This window comes from Pogoniulus pusillus, chromosome Z (genome assembly GCF_015220805.1).
Source record: "Pogoniulus pusillus isolate bPogPus1 chromosome Z, bPogPus1.pri, whole genome shotgun sequence".
In the NCBI taxonomy this organism is placed as follows: Eukaryota; Metazoa; Chordata; class Aves; order Piciformes; family Lybiidae; genus Pogoniulus; species Pogoniulus pusillus.
In genome coordinates this window covers 88,845,512-88,862,086 of record NC_087309.1, presented here as the reverse complement: position 1 = coordinate 88,862,086, position 16,575 = coordinate 88,845,512, and the positions used below count along the sequence as shown (strand labels likewise).

Below are 16,575 nucleotides of genomic sequence, written 5' to 3'. Positions count from 1 at the left end.
GTCCCTATCTCAGTCAGAAATTAACACTGTTACCTTTGCAGCCTAAGAAAATGGGGAATATATATTTTTTTTTTAGTAGGACAGGACAAGGGGTGTTGCTTTTAAATTAAAAGAGGGAGAATCAGACAGAGAGAAGTAATACATTGTTTAGGTTGAGAGTGGTGAGAGCCTGTCTCAGGTTGCCCAGAGAGATGGTAGGTGCTCCATCCCTGGCAACATTTCAGGAGAGGATAGGGCTCTGAACAACCTGCTCTATTTGCAGATGTCCCTCCTAACAGCAGCGAGACTGGACGAGATGATCTTTAAAGGTCTCTTCCAGCCCAAACTAATCTATGATTTTATGATCTGCACCATACCATTACTCTACAACTTGGAGACACCTTGTCCTAATCATCTAGGCAGCATCTTGCTGGGTGTAGCCTGCAGCTGCTAAAGCTCTGATAAATAAATGCTTGAGCGTGTCCAGAGAAGGGTGATGAGGCTGGTGAGAGGCCTTGAGCACAGCCCTACGAGGAGAGGCTGAGGGAGCTGGGATTGTTTAGCCTGGAGAAGAGGAGGCTCAGGGGTGACCTTATTGCTGTCTACAACTACCTGAGGGGTGGTTGTGGCCAGGGGGAGGTTGCTCTCTTCTCTCAGGTGGCCAGCACCAGAACAAGAGGACACAGCCTCAGGCTGCACCAGGGGAGATTTAGGCTGGAGGTGAGGAGAAAGTTCTTCACTGAGAGAGTCATTGGACACTGGAATGGGCTGCCCGGGGAGGTGGTGGAGTCGCCGTCCCTGGAGCTGTTCAAGGCAAGGTTGGACGTGGCACTTGGTGCCATGGTCTAGCCTTGAGCTCTGTGGTAAAGGGTTGGACTTGATGATCTGTGAGGTCTCTTCCAACTCTGATGATACTGTGATACTGTGATACTGAGTCCTGAATCCCCTGCTCTCCAAGCATGTCCAGAAAACATGAAGTGAGACCAGGAGAGGAAGGGAAAGGTACAGAACTGTGCTGAGCTGTTCAAGGCAGGATTGGACATGGCACTTGGTGCCATGGTCTAGCCTTAAGCTCTGTGGTAAAGGGTTGGACTTGATGATCTATGAGGTCTCTTCCAACCTTGGTGATACTGTGATACTGTGAACAGGATTTTGGTTCAATATTTAAAATTATGGATCATCAGAAACTTGTCAATCTCCTGCACTACTTTAAAACAAAAGAGATCAAAGCAGAACCTCAGCAGGTTTTTAATCACATTGAATAAACATGTTATTCACTGCAGCAACAAATTTAGCACCCTGTGCAGCCTCCCCTCCCTACACTTTGCATCCAGTGGGCATCATGTTTTGAGCCCCTCACTCCAAGAGGGACACTGAGATGGTGGAGTATGTTCAGAGAAGGGCAGCGAAGCTGGTGAAGGGATTAGAGCACAAATGTTGGTTGGAAATAAGGAAAAAAATCTTCCCTGAAAGCGTTTTCAAGGCCTGGCACAGGCTGCCTGAGGAAATGGCAGAGTCCCCATCCCTGGAGGGCTTTCAAAGCTGTGTAGAGGTGGTACTGAGGGATGTGGTTTAGCAGTGACCTGGCAGTGCCGAGTTACTGACTAGACTTGATGATCTTAAAGGTCGCTTCAAATCAACATAATTATATGATTTTGATTGCTCAGCTTTGCAAATATTGTCTGGAGGACTGAGAAGTATTCCTTGCACTTAAAATCTTTCATTTTCTACCAGGACTCATTACGCAGGTTCTCAAGATGATCGTGAAAGCCACAACCAGATGGAGCAGTAATTCTCTGGCAGCTGTTTACCAAAGACATCCTTCATGGAGAGCCACACCAGTAACAGCTTCTCATCCACAGCCATTTAATTTTGTTCTCTTCTAAAGTGTTTACTTACCCAAAGGGATTGCTGTGGAGATAACACTTTGCAGGTGAAGCAGCCTGGTGCAGTGGAAGGTGTCCCCACCCATGGCAGGGAAATAGATCATCTTTAAGGTCCCTTCCAACCCAAACCATTATGTGATTCTATGATGCTGTCACTGCAATTTGGCAGCTGAATTCCTGCCCTTGGCTATGTAATTATGATTCCCTGTAATCATTAATAGGCTGGTGATGGGAGTATGAGAAAAGAAAGATTGGTTGATGATGAAAATTTGCTGCTTCTTTCCCAAAAAGACAAGTTCCTGATAAGGGGCAGCTAAAAGAAGATAATGCTGAGTGAAGATCACAGAATCACAGAATGTCAGGGGTTGGAAGGTACCTCCAGAGACTGAGTCCAATCCCCTGCCAAAGAAGTCACCTAGGACAGGCTGCCCAGGAATGTACCTAGGCAGGTTTTGAAAGTCTCTAGAGGAGAGTCCACAATCTCTCTGCGCAGCCTGTTCCAGCATCTCCTCCTGTTGAAGTGGAACCTGCTGTGTTCCAGTCTGTGCCAGTTGTTCTTTGTCCTACCACTGGCCACCACCAAACAGAGCAATTCAACCCCAGAAGCATCTCAAATTCACCCAGCTCTGCCCAGAAGGAATCTCAAATTCACCCAGCTCTGCCCAGAAGGAATCACAGTGGAGACCCCAAAACCAGCTGAAACTGAACTTTTTAGTACTTTCTCTAAGGAGCTGATAGAGATGAGGACTGTTTTCCATGCCTCAAAAGGATGAAGCAATGACAGAAGGGCACGCAAGCAGCCTGTAAATCCTGTGTCACTCACCAGATCTATGTTCTGCATGATGTCCTGGAAGGAGGGGTGAGTTCTGAACTGCTCAAACAGGTCCCGCTTGTAAAGCAGCGCATACACCAGGTTGGGGTTGTGGTGGAGAGAGTTGGTCAGGCAGGAGTTGATGATCTCCAGCATCATCCGGATCACTTCTTCAATCACATTCAGGTCCTGCGCCTTTAAGAAAGGGATAAAAGGTTGGAATGTCCCTTTCCACTGTGAGATACAGACAGCACAGCTAAGTGTGGACAATAAGCTCAACACAAGTCAGCAGTAACTCTTGTTGGTCAAGAGGGCAAATGGTCCTGGGGTGCATGAAGAAGACATCACAGAATTGCTGAGTTGTTCTGGCTGGAAAAGCCCTCCAGCATCATGGAGTCCAACCATCAACCCAGCACCACCACAGCCACTAAACCATCTCCCAGAGTGCCACGGTCACACATTTCTTGAAGACCTCCAGGGATGGTGACCCCAACCACGTCCCTGGGCAGACTGTTCCACACTTTCAGTAAAGAAATTTTCCCTAATCTCCAACCTAATCCTTCTCTATCACGGCTTCAGGCCATTTCCTCTTGTCTTGTCACTGATGCTGGTGAGAAGAGACCAACCCCCACCTCACTCCAGCCTCCTTTCAGGACCTTTTGGAGAGCAATGTGGGAGCGGAACAGACAGAAAGGATCTTCTCAATGGTGATCAAGGGCTAAAGGGGGAGGGGCACGAATGGGGGTCCAGAGGCTTTATAGTGGAGCTCAGTGGCAGGACAAGGGGCAATGACACAAACTAGAACAAAGGAAGTTCCACCTAAACATAAGGAGAAAATTCCCTGGTGTGAGGGTGTTGGAGGCCTGGACCAGGCTGCCCAGAGAGGTTGTGCAGTCTCCTCTGGAGAGATTCCAAACCCATCCTGATATTGTGATGCTGGGAAAGCTGCTGTGGGTGCCCCTGCTTTAGCAGTGGGTTTGGACCTCCAGAGGTCCCTTTCAAACTGGGATTCTGTGATTCTTTCAACAGGAGCCATATTCTCATGCCAAAAAAGCATTACTATATTGTAATCAGCCAAATTCACCAGGGATTAAGTGAACTTAAGTCTTTTCAACCCTTCCTATGCTAACTAATGGCACTCCTGTGTATCTTTAATTTATTTTCTCTTGAGCTCCTGCTTGGGGAGGACATACAGAAAGAAGAGGAAAAAAAAAACACCAGAAAAATTAAAAAAACATCTGGTGAAAGAGAAAAGCAAAGGCAGAAGAAGGAAAACTAACTGGCATCTAGGCCACTGCACCTTGAACAGCTTCAACCCTTCTCCAGACTTTCTCCATGGCGATTTTTTTTGTTGGTTGGTTGTTTATTTCGCTCCTTTATTTTTACACAGGAGAAAACTTGGAATAAAAGGGAACCAAAACCTCTTTCTGTGGTGCATTAAGCCCTAAGGCTTTTCATCTTAGCAATGCCTTTCATAAACCGTTCCTGATGACTGCAAACCTGTAAGTTTCTAAGCTGGAGAAGCTGACAGTGAAGCCCTGCCAGCTTTCTGGACGTCCTTCCTTGGGCTACACAATCAGGATATGCCTGATGCAGTTGGCTAGACCAGACAAGTCTCTGTTCTCCCATGGGATAGCGTAAAAGGGGCAAATCTGCGTTGTCCATGTCATGAGGCCTCTCCTCCACATCACAAATTGGACTTTGAGGAGTTACAGGTCCGGTATAAATGTGACCCACACCCAGCTGGTTTGAGTTTATCTGCTTAGTACGAGGGCTGACACTACCAGCAGCTCCTTTTGCTACCTGCCTATAACACACTCAGACATCTTCTGAGCTACAGTGAGGCACTGAAATGCTTCAGACACTGTGCTTGCAAAAGTACTTTTATAGTGTGATGGAATGGTTCTATAGATTGTGCTAGGTTGGAAGGGACCTTTGAAGGGTATCTAGTCCAACACACCTGCACTCAGCAGGGACATTTGCAACTAGAGGTTGCTCTCAGCCACAAACAACCTCACATGGAATGGTAGAGGGGACACCTACTACCTCTCTTGGCGACGTGGGACAGGTTCTTAACACCCTTGGTCTCAAACATTTCTTCCTTCTCTTTACTCTCAATCTCCCTCTTCTAATAGAAACCATCACCCTTTATCCTGTCACAACAGACCCTGTCCCCAGCTTTCTTAGAGGCCCCTTGAAGCACTGAAAGGCCACTAGAAGGTCTCCTTGGAGCCTTCTCTCCTGCAGGCTGAACAAGCCCAAGTCTCTCAGCCTGGCCTCCCAGCAGAGCCCTTCCAGCCCTACCAGCATTGCTGTGGCCTCTTCTGGCTCTGCTCCAACAGGTCCCTGTGTGTTCTGTGCTGAGGACTCCAGAACTGGCCCCAGCACTGCAGATACATTCTGTTGCACTGCCAGCCAATCTGCAGGTAGCTGAACTGTTTTGTACTGTAAGGAAGTGTTGCAGGTATCACTACCTGCCAGATGCTTTTACCAAGGCAGAAGAAAACACAAGAACTTGTCATTATCCTCGTTAGAGACACATCAAGAGCAAAGTTCTCTGCTATATTCAATGGAAAGTGAAGATAAGTTTCTTCCTGCAAGTGCTGATAGAGGAGCATCACTGCCCTAACCTGTTCCTGCATCTCTTCCATGGCACAATGGACCACAGAGTGCCCAAATGCCAAAATGCGACAGCACTCTCATTTGGTTAACCACACTGCCTATCTTCTTCATCCACAAGGAGATGTGAGTACCCAAAGCCTTTTGAAACCCTTGTCTGAAGAACAGCACTTGGCACGCACGCTCCATAGTAATCACCTTCTTCAGTAACGACGTCTGACTGACTGTGGAGGTTACAGATGCTTTTCTGCACGTGAGGATCTCCTCCTCCTTCTGAACAGCTTTACCTCAGCCACCTAAGTTACCGTCGTAGTGCAGCTCATAACATTGGCAGAAACCCTGACACAGCTGATCACTGGAGCTACTTAGTCTGTCAATGAGATCACATTCTCCTGTGACAGAAACAACCTTTGCTTACAAAGCACAGGTGGTTCCTCTGTCTGCGGTTTCCTTGCCAGCATCTGATGAAATAGCACCCTAGTTAGATGCTGTGCATTGTGCGTAATGGGCATGAGACCTACCTGCAGTGCTGGGGACAGTTCTGGAGTCCTCAGCACCGCACAGACAGGGGGACCTGTTGGAGCAGGGCCAGAGGAGGCCACAGCAATGCTGCCAGGACTGAAATGGCTCTGCTGGGAGGCCAGGATGAGAGAGTTCATCCTGTTCAGCCTGCAGAAGAGAAGGCTCCAGGAGACCTTCTGTCAGCATTTCAGTGCTTAAAGGAGCCCCAAACAAAGTACTTAACTGACTGTAACGATTTATAGACCAGCGCCGCAAGTTCACCACTAAACCATGTCTCAGCAGCACAGCTACTTTCAAATTCCTCTTGGAATAGGGACCCCACCACTTCCTTGTGCAGCCTGGTCCAGGGCTGGACAGCCCCTTTGGGCAAGAAATTGTTCTTCATGTCCAAACTAAACCTCCCCAGCACAACTTGAGGCTATTTCCTCTTGTCCTATCATTTGCTCCTTGGGACAGGAGACAGAATCCTACCAGACTCCAACTTTCAGGGAGCTGTACAGAGTGAGAATGCATCTCTGCAGCCCCCTTGTTTTCAGACTATATGACCCAGGTTCCCTCAGCCACTCCTTATAGGACTTGTGAGAAGAATGATGGGGACAGAAGACACAGAAATGGGACTGGATCCCCATGTTGCATATACATTATCTAGAGAGCTGCAAGCTCCCACAACCAGTGACTAAAGCACTTGTAAAGGCTTCAGGAGTTTTCAAAACAGGAAAAAACAAGCAGAGAGCCAAGGACAGTGTTTGGATGAGACAATGGAGCAATGCTGTAAGAGCTGATAAAGAGCTGTGGGCTTTTGTTGCTCTGTATCACCAGCACCAAGACTCAGCCCCTCTGCAGCTAGAGATGGTGTCATGACTGATATAAAGAAGGTTATGGAAACTTTTCCCAGTGGAAGAGGAAAAGTACTGACTCTCAGAGCAGCTGAAATCATGAGGACCAGTTCACCCCCTCCTTTATGGCTTGTTTCTGCCCACAGAAATAATTAGACTCTTCATTAAAATAGGTGGGAAAGCCACAGCTTGGTACCAACTCTGGAAGTCTGAAATCACGCCTACAGAAGGGATGGGCACACAGAAATAGAACCACGATCACTGTGGATAATCCCAGGTGACCACATCATGTTTTCTTCTCAGGAAAGGATTTAAATCTTAGCTGAAAAAAATTGAGCTGAATTTTGCTAAGATTTTAATTTTTAAGTAAAAAAACCCCAGATGCTTGGACATGGTGCTGTTGCACAAGGAACAAACACCTCTGTTGTGAGGGCAGGATGAGAGAGTTGGGATTGTTCAGCCTGGAGAAAGCTCCAGGGAGACCTTCTGGTGGCTTTTCAGTACTTAAAGGGGCCTAGATGAAATCTGGGGACAAACTTACCCAGGGCCTGTTTTCACAGGACATTGGGTGATGGCTTAAAAGAAAGAGGGAAATTCAATGTGGAGAGAAGGAATAAACTGTTCACTGTGAGGGTGGAGAGAGGCTGTCCCAGGCTACCCTGAGAGGTGGTAGATGCACCATCATGGTTGTCTGGGGCTCTCAGCAACCTAATTTGGTTGCAGATGTCCCTGATGAGTGCACAAGGGTTGAACCAGATGATCTTTGAAGGTCCCTTCCAACCCCAAACCAGGCTGTGGCTCCCTGCAACTAGGCAGCTGCAAGAGGCTTGGAGATAATTCTGAGGAGTCCATGTCTCTTTTGTTAAAAGAAACAAACAAGCTATAATGGCAGAGACAGGAGATGGAAACAAGCACAGAGGATGCAGAGGATAACAGGACAAGCACAGGAATGGCAATATTATCAGGAGAAAAATAATGTGAGTCTGATAAATGCTGAGAAGGAAGACACAAATGTGCAAAGCCAAGGCAAACCACAGGCATAGCTGGATGCTCACATCTCAGACTACCCTGGAATACTGCTCTTTTCCTTACTGCAAGAGAATGAACAATCAGCATGGCAACCTCCTGGGCCAAGACTTCCAAAGAGCTCAGTGCTCACTGCTGGAATGACAGTGATGTGTAAAGCCGTGATTGAGAAGCATATGACACATAAAATATAAGAGAAGTCAAGCAGCCCAAGTGGCCAAACCCCAGGCTGGTGGTCACAGCTTGGTTCCTTACAGGAATGTTAAGCCATGAAGAGATAAAGCAACTGAATCCCTGACAGTGGAGGACGCAAAGCCTCAGTGTGACCAAAGATCTAGCAAGAAGAGACAAACTTGGTCTGCTTGCTGTTTTCCTTCCTTCTGTGCTAGTTTATATGGCAAATAATCACAGATCCATAGAATCACTGAATGGTTTGTGTTAGAAGGCACCTCTAAATGCCATCTGATCCAACCTCCTTGCAGTCAGCAGGGACATCTGCAACCAAATAAGATTGCTCAGAGTCCTGTCCAACCTGACCTGGGAAGGTTCCAGAGGTGGGGCATCTCCCACATTTATGGGCAACCTGGGACAGGGTCTCACCACCTTTAGTCTAAATTATTTCTTCCTTCTCTCCAGTTTGAGACTCCCTCTTTGAGTTTCAAACCATCCTCCCTTGTCCTGTCACCAGAGGTCCTGTGGAAAAGATCTAACAGCCACCTTTTCCTTCGTGGTGGGATCTGTACGAATCCAGGACACCAGCAGCTACTAAAGAAGCCCCTGTGCAGTCACACAACAGCAGTTCTCCAGCCAGCTGATGTGTTCAGCTAAGTATCTGCTGGAGGTTCCTGCCTGTTGGAGTGGCACCACGACTGCTATCACAAAGGCAGTTGTACAGTTAGCACAATCAGAGCAGGAAGAAGCTTATCTGCCTGAAAAAAACAAAACCCAAGCAGGGGATGGGTCATGCAATATGCTACAATGACACAGGGTGAAAAAAAAACCATCCCTGGAAAGGAACATTGAGTGAAGCCTTCATCCTCAATTCAAGAGAGATGCTGAGGTGCTGGAACATGTCCAGAGAAGGTAAACAAAGCTGGTGAGGGGCCTGGAACACAAACCCTGTGAGGAGAGACTGAGGGAGCTGGGGTTGTTTAGCCTGGAGAAGAGGAGGCTCAGGGGTGACCTCATTGCTGTCTACAACTACCTGAAGGGAGGTTGTAGCCAGGTGGGGGTTGGTCTCTTCTCCCAGGCAACCAGCAACAGAACAAGGGGACACAGTCTCAAGTTGTGCTGGGGGTAGGTCTAGGCTGGATGTTAGGAGGAAGTTCTTGCCAGAGAGAGTGATTGGCATTGGAATGGGCTGCCCAGGGAGGTGGTGGAGGCACTGTCCCTGGAGGTGTTCAAGAGAAGCCTGGATGAGGCACTTAGTGTCATGGTCTAGTTGACTGGATAGGGCTGGGTGCTAGGTTGGACTGGATGACCTTGGAGGTCTCTTCCAACCTGGTTGATTCTATGATTCTATGATTCCAAAGAATCCTGATGAAATACATCAGCAGCGTCAGCAAAGGAATTCATGATGGAAACACAGACTGGCAGAAAAACATGTCCAAACACAGCTCTGAACCCACTGCTTAGGACAATGAATGGGCTTCAGTGAGTGGGATCTTGCTGCTGGGATGGTATTAGGATGCCATGAGCTTTGAATTTTCAAAGTGCAAGTTTCTCCATGTTGAAACTCAGTGGCTTTAGTCCACATTTATTGCTGGTAGAACAAAAACAGTTTAAAGAAGCTACTTAAAGTAGTTTTAGCTTGAGATACTTTAACAGTTTCCTTCCTAGCAACTCCCCAACACAATGAAGTAAAACTATCTCTGATATTCTATGTTCCCAGCTAGCTCTGGCTAGCCCCTCAAGGACCTTTGCTCCCTTTGCCTCTGTTTTCATGTCCTGTCTCTCAACCAGGTAGAATGGAGGGTCAGAGGAAGGTGCAGGTAGCGCACAGGGTAACATTTTTGTTGTGGCATCCACATGGTGAACATCCATGGGGAACCATCCGTCACAAGACCATAAAATCATAGACTGGTTTGGATTGGATGGAACCTTTACAGGTCATGTTGTCCATTCCCTCTGCAGTCAGCAGGGGTATCTACAACTACAGTATGTTGATCACAGTCCTGGACAACCTCACACGCAACGGCGCCAAGGATGGGGCATCTACTACCTCTCTGGGCTACAGGGGACAGGCTCTCACCATTCTTAATCTAACATATGTCTTCCTTCCATCTAATCTAAATCTCCCCCTTGTTCTGTCACAACAGGAGCTGAGAAAAACCTCTGCCCCCAGCTTTCTTTTAGGCCCCTTGAAGCACTGAAAATCCTCCAGAAGGTCTCCCTGGAGTCTTCTCCAGGCTGAACAAGTCCAACTCTCTCAGCCTGGCCTCACAGCAGAGCCCTTCCAGCCCTCTGATCTGAAACAGGAGGTCGCTATATGGATGACGGAATAGAGGACAGGCGAGGAGGCGAGGGTGGCACTGGTAACGTTAGTTAAGGCTTTTCTTCATTCTGAACCCCTAGCCACGATGCCTCCTCACACTACTTCACAAGCAGTATTTTCAGACATTCTCTCCCCAAAATGGAATTTTCAACCAGAAAAACTTGTGATGGTAAACAACAGCTTCCACCATGACGCAGATGTGACTCTAAAGGCAGTTCTGCCAACAATGGAAAACAACAGGATACACATCCCATATACTCAGCAGTTATCAAAGAGATTAAGAATGCCCAATGCACTCCAAACAGACACCAGGGAGAAACAAGAAGGAAAACTTTGTTAAACTCTTCCAGATCATCATCTTCACCCACAGAATGCCTGGATGAATTAAGACCTTCAGTTCATTTTCCAGTATATTCTGTTCCATTTTTTTCCCCCCAGTTAGTGTTATAGATGCTGAGGAGCATTTAAAATGATTATGTTTTGGGATATATTCAGTAGCTGGCTCTTCCACTCCTGCCTGTAATGCAGCTGTCATAAACTTTGGGGTGTTGTACTCTTGTCTGTGGAACAGGCAAGCTGAAACTCTGGGGAATTTCACCTTGATAACATAATCTAATGGCACCCACAACTACAATGACATAAACTTCCCTTTTCTCTTTCACAGGGGGATTTCTACAGCTACATGGCTTCAAATTGTTTGTTTTTAGTTCCTTTAAGAGAAGAATATGTATCTTGTTTGTATTAGCTTTGGGGAGCTTCCAAGGGAGCTGTCTGAATTTCCTGCATTTTCAGCAGAAAAACAAAACCTTCAACAAAATAAACTCCTGATACCAAAGCAGTGGAAGAGAGGAGGGGAAAGATGGAAGCGGGCAAGAAAGCAGCTCTTGTATTCATCATTTGTGCATTCAACCCACAAATCAACTTCAAAGCCAAGCCTCTGGTGACAGAAATCTTATCTTCATCTCTTTTACTGGCATATACTCATTGGCTGTTGTATGTCAAACCCAGATAACTTCTGGCCATCATGTGGTATTGCGGCAAAATAGGTACCAAGTGAAAGACTGCAGGGCTTACACTGAAAAGCAAACCCTAGCATCTCTGATGGCTGCTTACAAACGAAAGTTGGGCTGTCACACCAGCAGCAGAGTTTAGCAAAGAAAAATCTGCAGTTCTGTGTCCGGTTCTGGGCTCCCCAGTTCAAAAGAGACAAAGAACTACTGGAGAGAGTCCAGTGGAGGCTATAAAGATGCTCCCAGCCCTGGAGCATCTCTGTGAGGAGGAAAGGCTGAGTGTCCTGGGGCTGGTGAGCTTGGAGCTGAGCAGCCCCAGAGGGGATCTGATCACTGCTCAGGAAGAGATAAAGGGGGAAGGACCAGGGGGCAAGAGGATGGTGTCACTCTTTTCAGTGATGCCCAGAGAGAGGACAAAGGCAATGGGCACAAACTGGAACCCAAGAGGTTCCACCTGAGCATGAGAAGAATCTTATTTGGTGTGAGGGTGCTGGAAGCTTAAAGTAGGCTGTCCAGAGAGGTTGTGGAGCCTCCTCTGGAGAGATTCCAACCCCACTGGGACATTGTGATGTTGAGCAACCTAATGCAGGTGCCCCTTCTTTAGCAGGGCAGATGGGCTGGATGATCTCCAAAGGTCCCTTCCAAGCCTCACTAGGGTGGGATTATGTGACATACCTCATGGCCAGGAGCTCTAACACTGCCCATGTAAGAAAGAACATGGCATTTCCAAACCATACACAATAAAGCAAACAAAATGTTAAGTAAAACTAAACTTGACCATTTTCTAAGGTCCTACAAAACTGGGAAGCAACTGCTTCTAGAAAAATCTAAGTAAAGAATGTGATTCCTTTTCTCAAATCATGCTTGAAATGACAATGAAATTCTCATGGTGTTGAAAGGAAATGGACTTTTTAGTGGCCTGCCAGTGTCTGAAGGGGACCTACAGGAAGGCTGGGGAGGGACTACTGACAAGGTCTTGTAACGACAGGACAAGGGGCAATGGGTTAAACTGGAAGAGGGGAGATTCAAAGTAGATGTTAGGAAAAAGTTCTTTACAGTGAGGGTGGTGAGACACTGGAACAGGTTGCCCAGGGAGGCTGTGGATGCTCCCTCCCTGGAGGTGTTCAAGGCCAGGTTGGATGAGGCCTTGAGTGACCTGTTCTAGTGGGAGGTGTCCATGCCTATGGCAGGGGGTTGGAACTGGATGATCTTTGAGGTCCCTTCCAACCTAAACCATTCTACTATTCTATGATTCTCTATTTCTCCTTGAAACTCAGTGGTATTCCCTAGAGCTATGGGAAGATCTTGTTTGGTTTGACTGGTAGAACACGAAAGGATGAGTTCCACCTGCAAGCCCAGATCCACTACACACATGTAAACAAATCATTGTGATACAAGTTTTAATTAACAGAACCTGCCTACCTTGAGTGGAGCTGAAGGACTTTCTGGATGTTACTCAAGTGGCAAAGTTTCTGATTCCAGCACTACACTACAGAGCTTCACTGTAAAATGTCACCAGCAAAAACTGCTTGGAGGTGTTAGGCAGCAGTTACTGCTAAGTGAACAGAAATTCTGACACTTCCTATTTCTCTTATTTTATTATTATTTAAAATATATTCCAAGGCAGCTCTTACATAATCTTCATGTAAAGTTCCGCAGCTGCAAGTGCTACTTCATCCAGCCTTAGAAGTTCACCAGTACAGATTAGGGGTTAGAATAAATGACAGAATCATAGAATCAACCAGGTTGGAAGAGACCTCCAAGATCATCCAGTCCAACCTAGCACCCAGCCCTAACCAGTCAACTAGACCATGGCGCTAAGTGCCTCAGCCAGGCTTTTCTTGAACACCTCCAGGGACGGTGCCTCCACCACCTCCCTGGGCAGCCCATTCCAATGCCAATCACTCTCTCTGGGAAGAACTTCCTCCTAACATCCAGCCTAGACCTACACCGGCACAACTTGGACTGTGTCCCCCTGTTCTCTTGCTTGTTATCTGGGAGAAGAGACCAACCCCCACCTGGCTACAACCTCCCTTCAGGTAGTTGTAGACAGCAATGAGGTCACCTCTGAGCCTCCTCTTCTCCAAGCTAAACAACCCCAGCTCCCTCAGCCTCTCCTCATAGGGTTTGTGTTCCAGGCCCCTCACCAGCTTTGTTGCCCTTCTCTGGACATGTTCCAGCACCTCAACATCTCTCTTGAATTGAGGGGCCCAGAACTGGACTAGAGGTTAGGTGTTGAGCTGCTGGAAAGCAGCTCCATGGAGAAGGACCTTGGGAGTCCCAGTGGACAGTAAGTTATCCATGGGACAGCAATGTGCCCTCATGGACAAGAAGGCAAATGGTCTCCTGGGGTGCATTATGAAGATTGCAGCCAGCAGGTCAAGGGAAGTTCTGCTCCTGCTCTACTCTGCCCTGGTGAGACCACACCTAGAGCATTCTGTCCAGTTCTGGGTTCCCCAGTTCAAGAGGGACAAGGATCTGCTGGAGAGAGTCCAGTGGAGACTAAGAGGGTGATGAAGGGACTGGAACATGTCTGATCAGGAAAAGCTGAGAGACCTGGGGCTATTTAGTTTGGAGAAAAGGCTGAGAGGGGATCTGATCAATGTTTATAAATATCTGAGGGGTGTATGGCAGAAGAAGAGGACAGACCCTTTTCAGTGGTGTCCTGTGATAGGAGTAGGGGGAATAGATACAAACTGTAACCCAGGAAGATCCACCTCAATATGAGGAAAATCCTCTTTACTGTGAGGGTTCTGGAGCCCTGGAGCAGGCATCCCAGGGAGGTTGTGGTGTCTCCTTCTCTGGGGCTTTCAGAACCTTTTTGGACATGTTCCTGTGTGACCTGCCCTGGGTGATCCTGCTTTGGCTGGAGGGCTGGACTTCATGATCTCTGGAGGTCCCTTCCAGCTGCTACCATTTGGTGATTCCAAGAGTGATCCTTGAAGATGATGCACTGATGAACTTCTTAAGCTCTTTTGGAGGAGCCAAGGTTGCTAACATATGCACTGATGCTTGTGTTTTAGTAAGTACTTAGAGACTTCAGATTACTTATCACATCTTTAATGTTTGTTTGGAATCTTATCCTTTTTATCCCATATGATGTTTAACTGAAGTGTAGGAGCCCATAAATCTATCATGAAGAAGAGCAAGATGGAGGAAACATCACACGTTGCTAACAGATAAAAACATCAATTAGCAACGGAAACCAAACAGTTTTCTTTGCATTATCCCTTCACATCTCCCAAAATTTCCTCCAGATTTAGAGAAATGTCATTTATCTACCAGTTCTTCATAGCTCCAGCTTCACCTCTGACTGCATTATCAAGTTCTTCATCCTATGTTTGCCACTGACAACTATGCAACTATGACACTCACTGCAGTACAAATCTATCTATATATATCTGTATGTCTCTATCTATATATATCTACACATGCTCACACACAAACCCAAGAGCACAGCTCCAATGAACCAGCTGCTGTCATTCAAGAAAATCGCTCCATGCTACAGATTTTGCAGAACTATGTTCAAACATCTCACAGACTCAGAATGCCTCACAGATCATCTACTCCAACCTTCCTATCATGGGCAGGGACACTCCTTAGCTAGACTCAGCTGCTCAAGGCCTCATCCAGCCTGGTCTTGAACATCCCCAAGGAGGAGGCATCCACAACCTCCCTGGGCAGTCTATTCCAGAGTCTCACCACTCTCCTACTGAAGAACTTCTTGCTAAGCTCCAGTCCAACCCTGCGCTCCCTCACCTTCAAACCATTACCTCTTCTCCTGTCTCTACTTGACCCCCCAGTCAAGTCCCTCTGCAGCCTTCCTGCAGAATCCCCTCAGCTACTGGAAGGCAGCTCTGAGATCCTCTTGGAGTCTTCTCTTCTCCAGGCTGAACAGCCCATTACTATAGCAGAGGTACTCCAGCCCATGGATCATCCTTGTGATTCTCCTCTTGACTCCCTCTGTGTCCTTCTGCTGGGGACACCAGAACTGGAGGCAGGATTGGAGGTGGGGTCTCAGCAGAGCAGAGTCAAGGGGCAGAATCTCCTCTCTTGCCCTGCTGCCCACACTCCTCTGGGTGCAGCCAGCACACAGCTGCCTGCTGGGCTGCATGAGGACACTGCTGGCTCCTGGGGAGCTTCTCACCACTCATCCCCAAGTCTTTTTCTTCAGGGCTACTCTCAACCCACTGCACCCAGCAGAGTGCCAGGGATTGGCCCAATCCAGATGTAGAATCTTGCACTTTGACTTGCTGAACCTCATGCAGCTGTCACTGGCCTGCTTCTGAAGCAGTATCTAAGCAATTCCAATTGAGAAAGTACCAAAACTACCTGAATAAACATCAGTATCTCACTAAAGTCATCACTTGCACAGAATTTGAATTAAGAAGTTCTGCACTGGTTCCTCATTGATCAGAACTTGTGGTTCAGCATGGTTGCCATGATATTTCATTGCCATGGAGCCCTGGCAATCATCTTCCACTGAAAGCACCACTCTGGATAGTTTTGACCCCTCTTAAGAGAACAAACATAAATAAAACTGTGCAATCCAAGTTTCAATTGAAATCACAGGATGCTTTTGCTTGGAAGGACCTTTAAAGATATCTAGTTCAACCTCCCTACATTCAGCAGTGACATCTGCAACTAAAGCAGCTTGCTCACAGCCCCAGACAACCCCAGGCACGGGGCATCTATCTGGGCAACCCGGGACAGGCTCTCACCACCCTCACTCTCAAACATTTCTTTCTTTCCTCCACTCTGAATCTCCCTCTTTTAGTTTCAAACCATCACCCCTTGGCCTCTCACAACAGACCCTGAGAAAAAGTCTATCCTCAGCTTTCTTCTAGGCCCTTGAAGCCCTGCAAGGCCACCAGAAGGTTTCCTTGGAGACTTCTCTTCTGCAGGCTGAACAGGACCAACTCTCTCAGCCTGGCCTCCCAGCAGAGCCCTTTGTGCCCTGCCAGCATTGCTGTGGCCTCCTCTGACCCTGCTCCAACAGGTCCCTGTCTGTGCTGTGCTGAGGACTCCAGAGCTGTCCCCAGCACTGCAGGAGGGGTCTCAGCAGAGCACAGCAGAGGGGCAGAATCCCCTGCTTACACTGCTGGGGATCAGCCCAGGTGACAGTTTGCTTCTGGGCAGTAAGTGCATGTTGTTGGCTCATGTCCTCAGTAATAAGCATGGACTACACCACATTTCCTTAATTTACATAGTGTAACATGTAGAAAATCTTCAGGTCCTGATGACACACAGTGGGAAAAGCCAGTGCTAGGCTGAGCCAAAAGACTCTCTATTCTTGCCCTCAGGGTGAAAACTGCTATTGAAATTTCTGTGGGAGGCACAAGAAAGTCAGGAGGAGTTTGCAGAGCAGACACTTCCATCATTACAATCTGGG

General features: G+C 47.4%; 1 protein-coding gene across 2 annotated transcripts in view; it reads right to left on the bottom strand.

Moving 5' to 3' along the window:
* Positions 1 to 16,575, bottom strand: part of DYM (dymeclin) — a 265,771-nt gene that overhangs the window by 50,475 nt on the left and 198,721 nt on the right. For both annotated transcript variants that reach the window (XM_064176432.1, XM_064176434.1), the window contains one exon: positions 2,689 to 2,871. In XM_064176432.1, the coding sequence (XP_064032502.1) occupies positions 2,689 to 2,871 (183 nt within the window). The remainder of the gene's footprint in view (positions 1 to 2,688; positions 2,872 to 16,575) is intronic.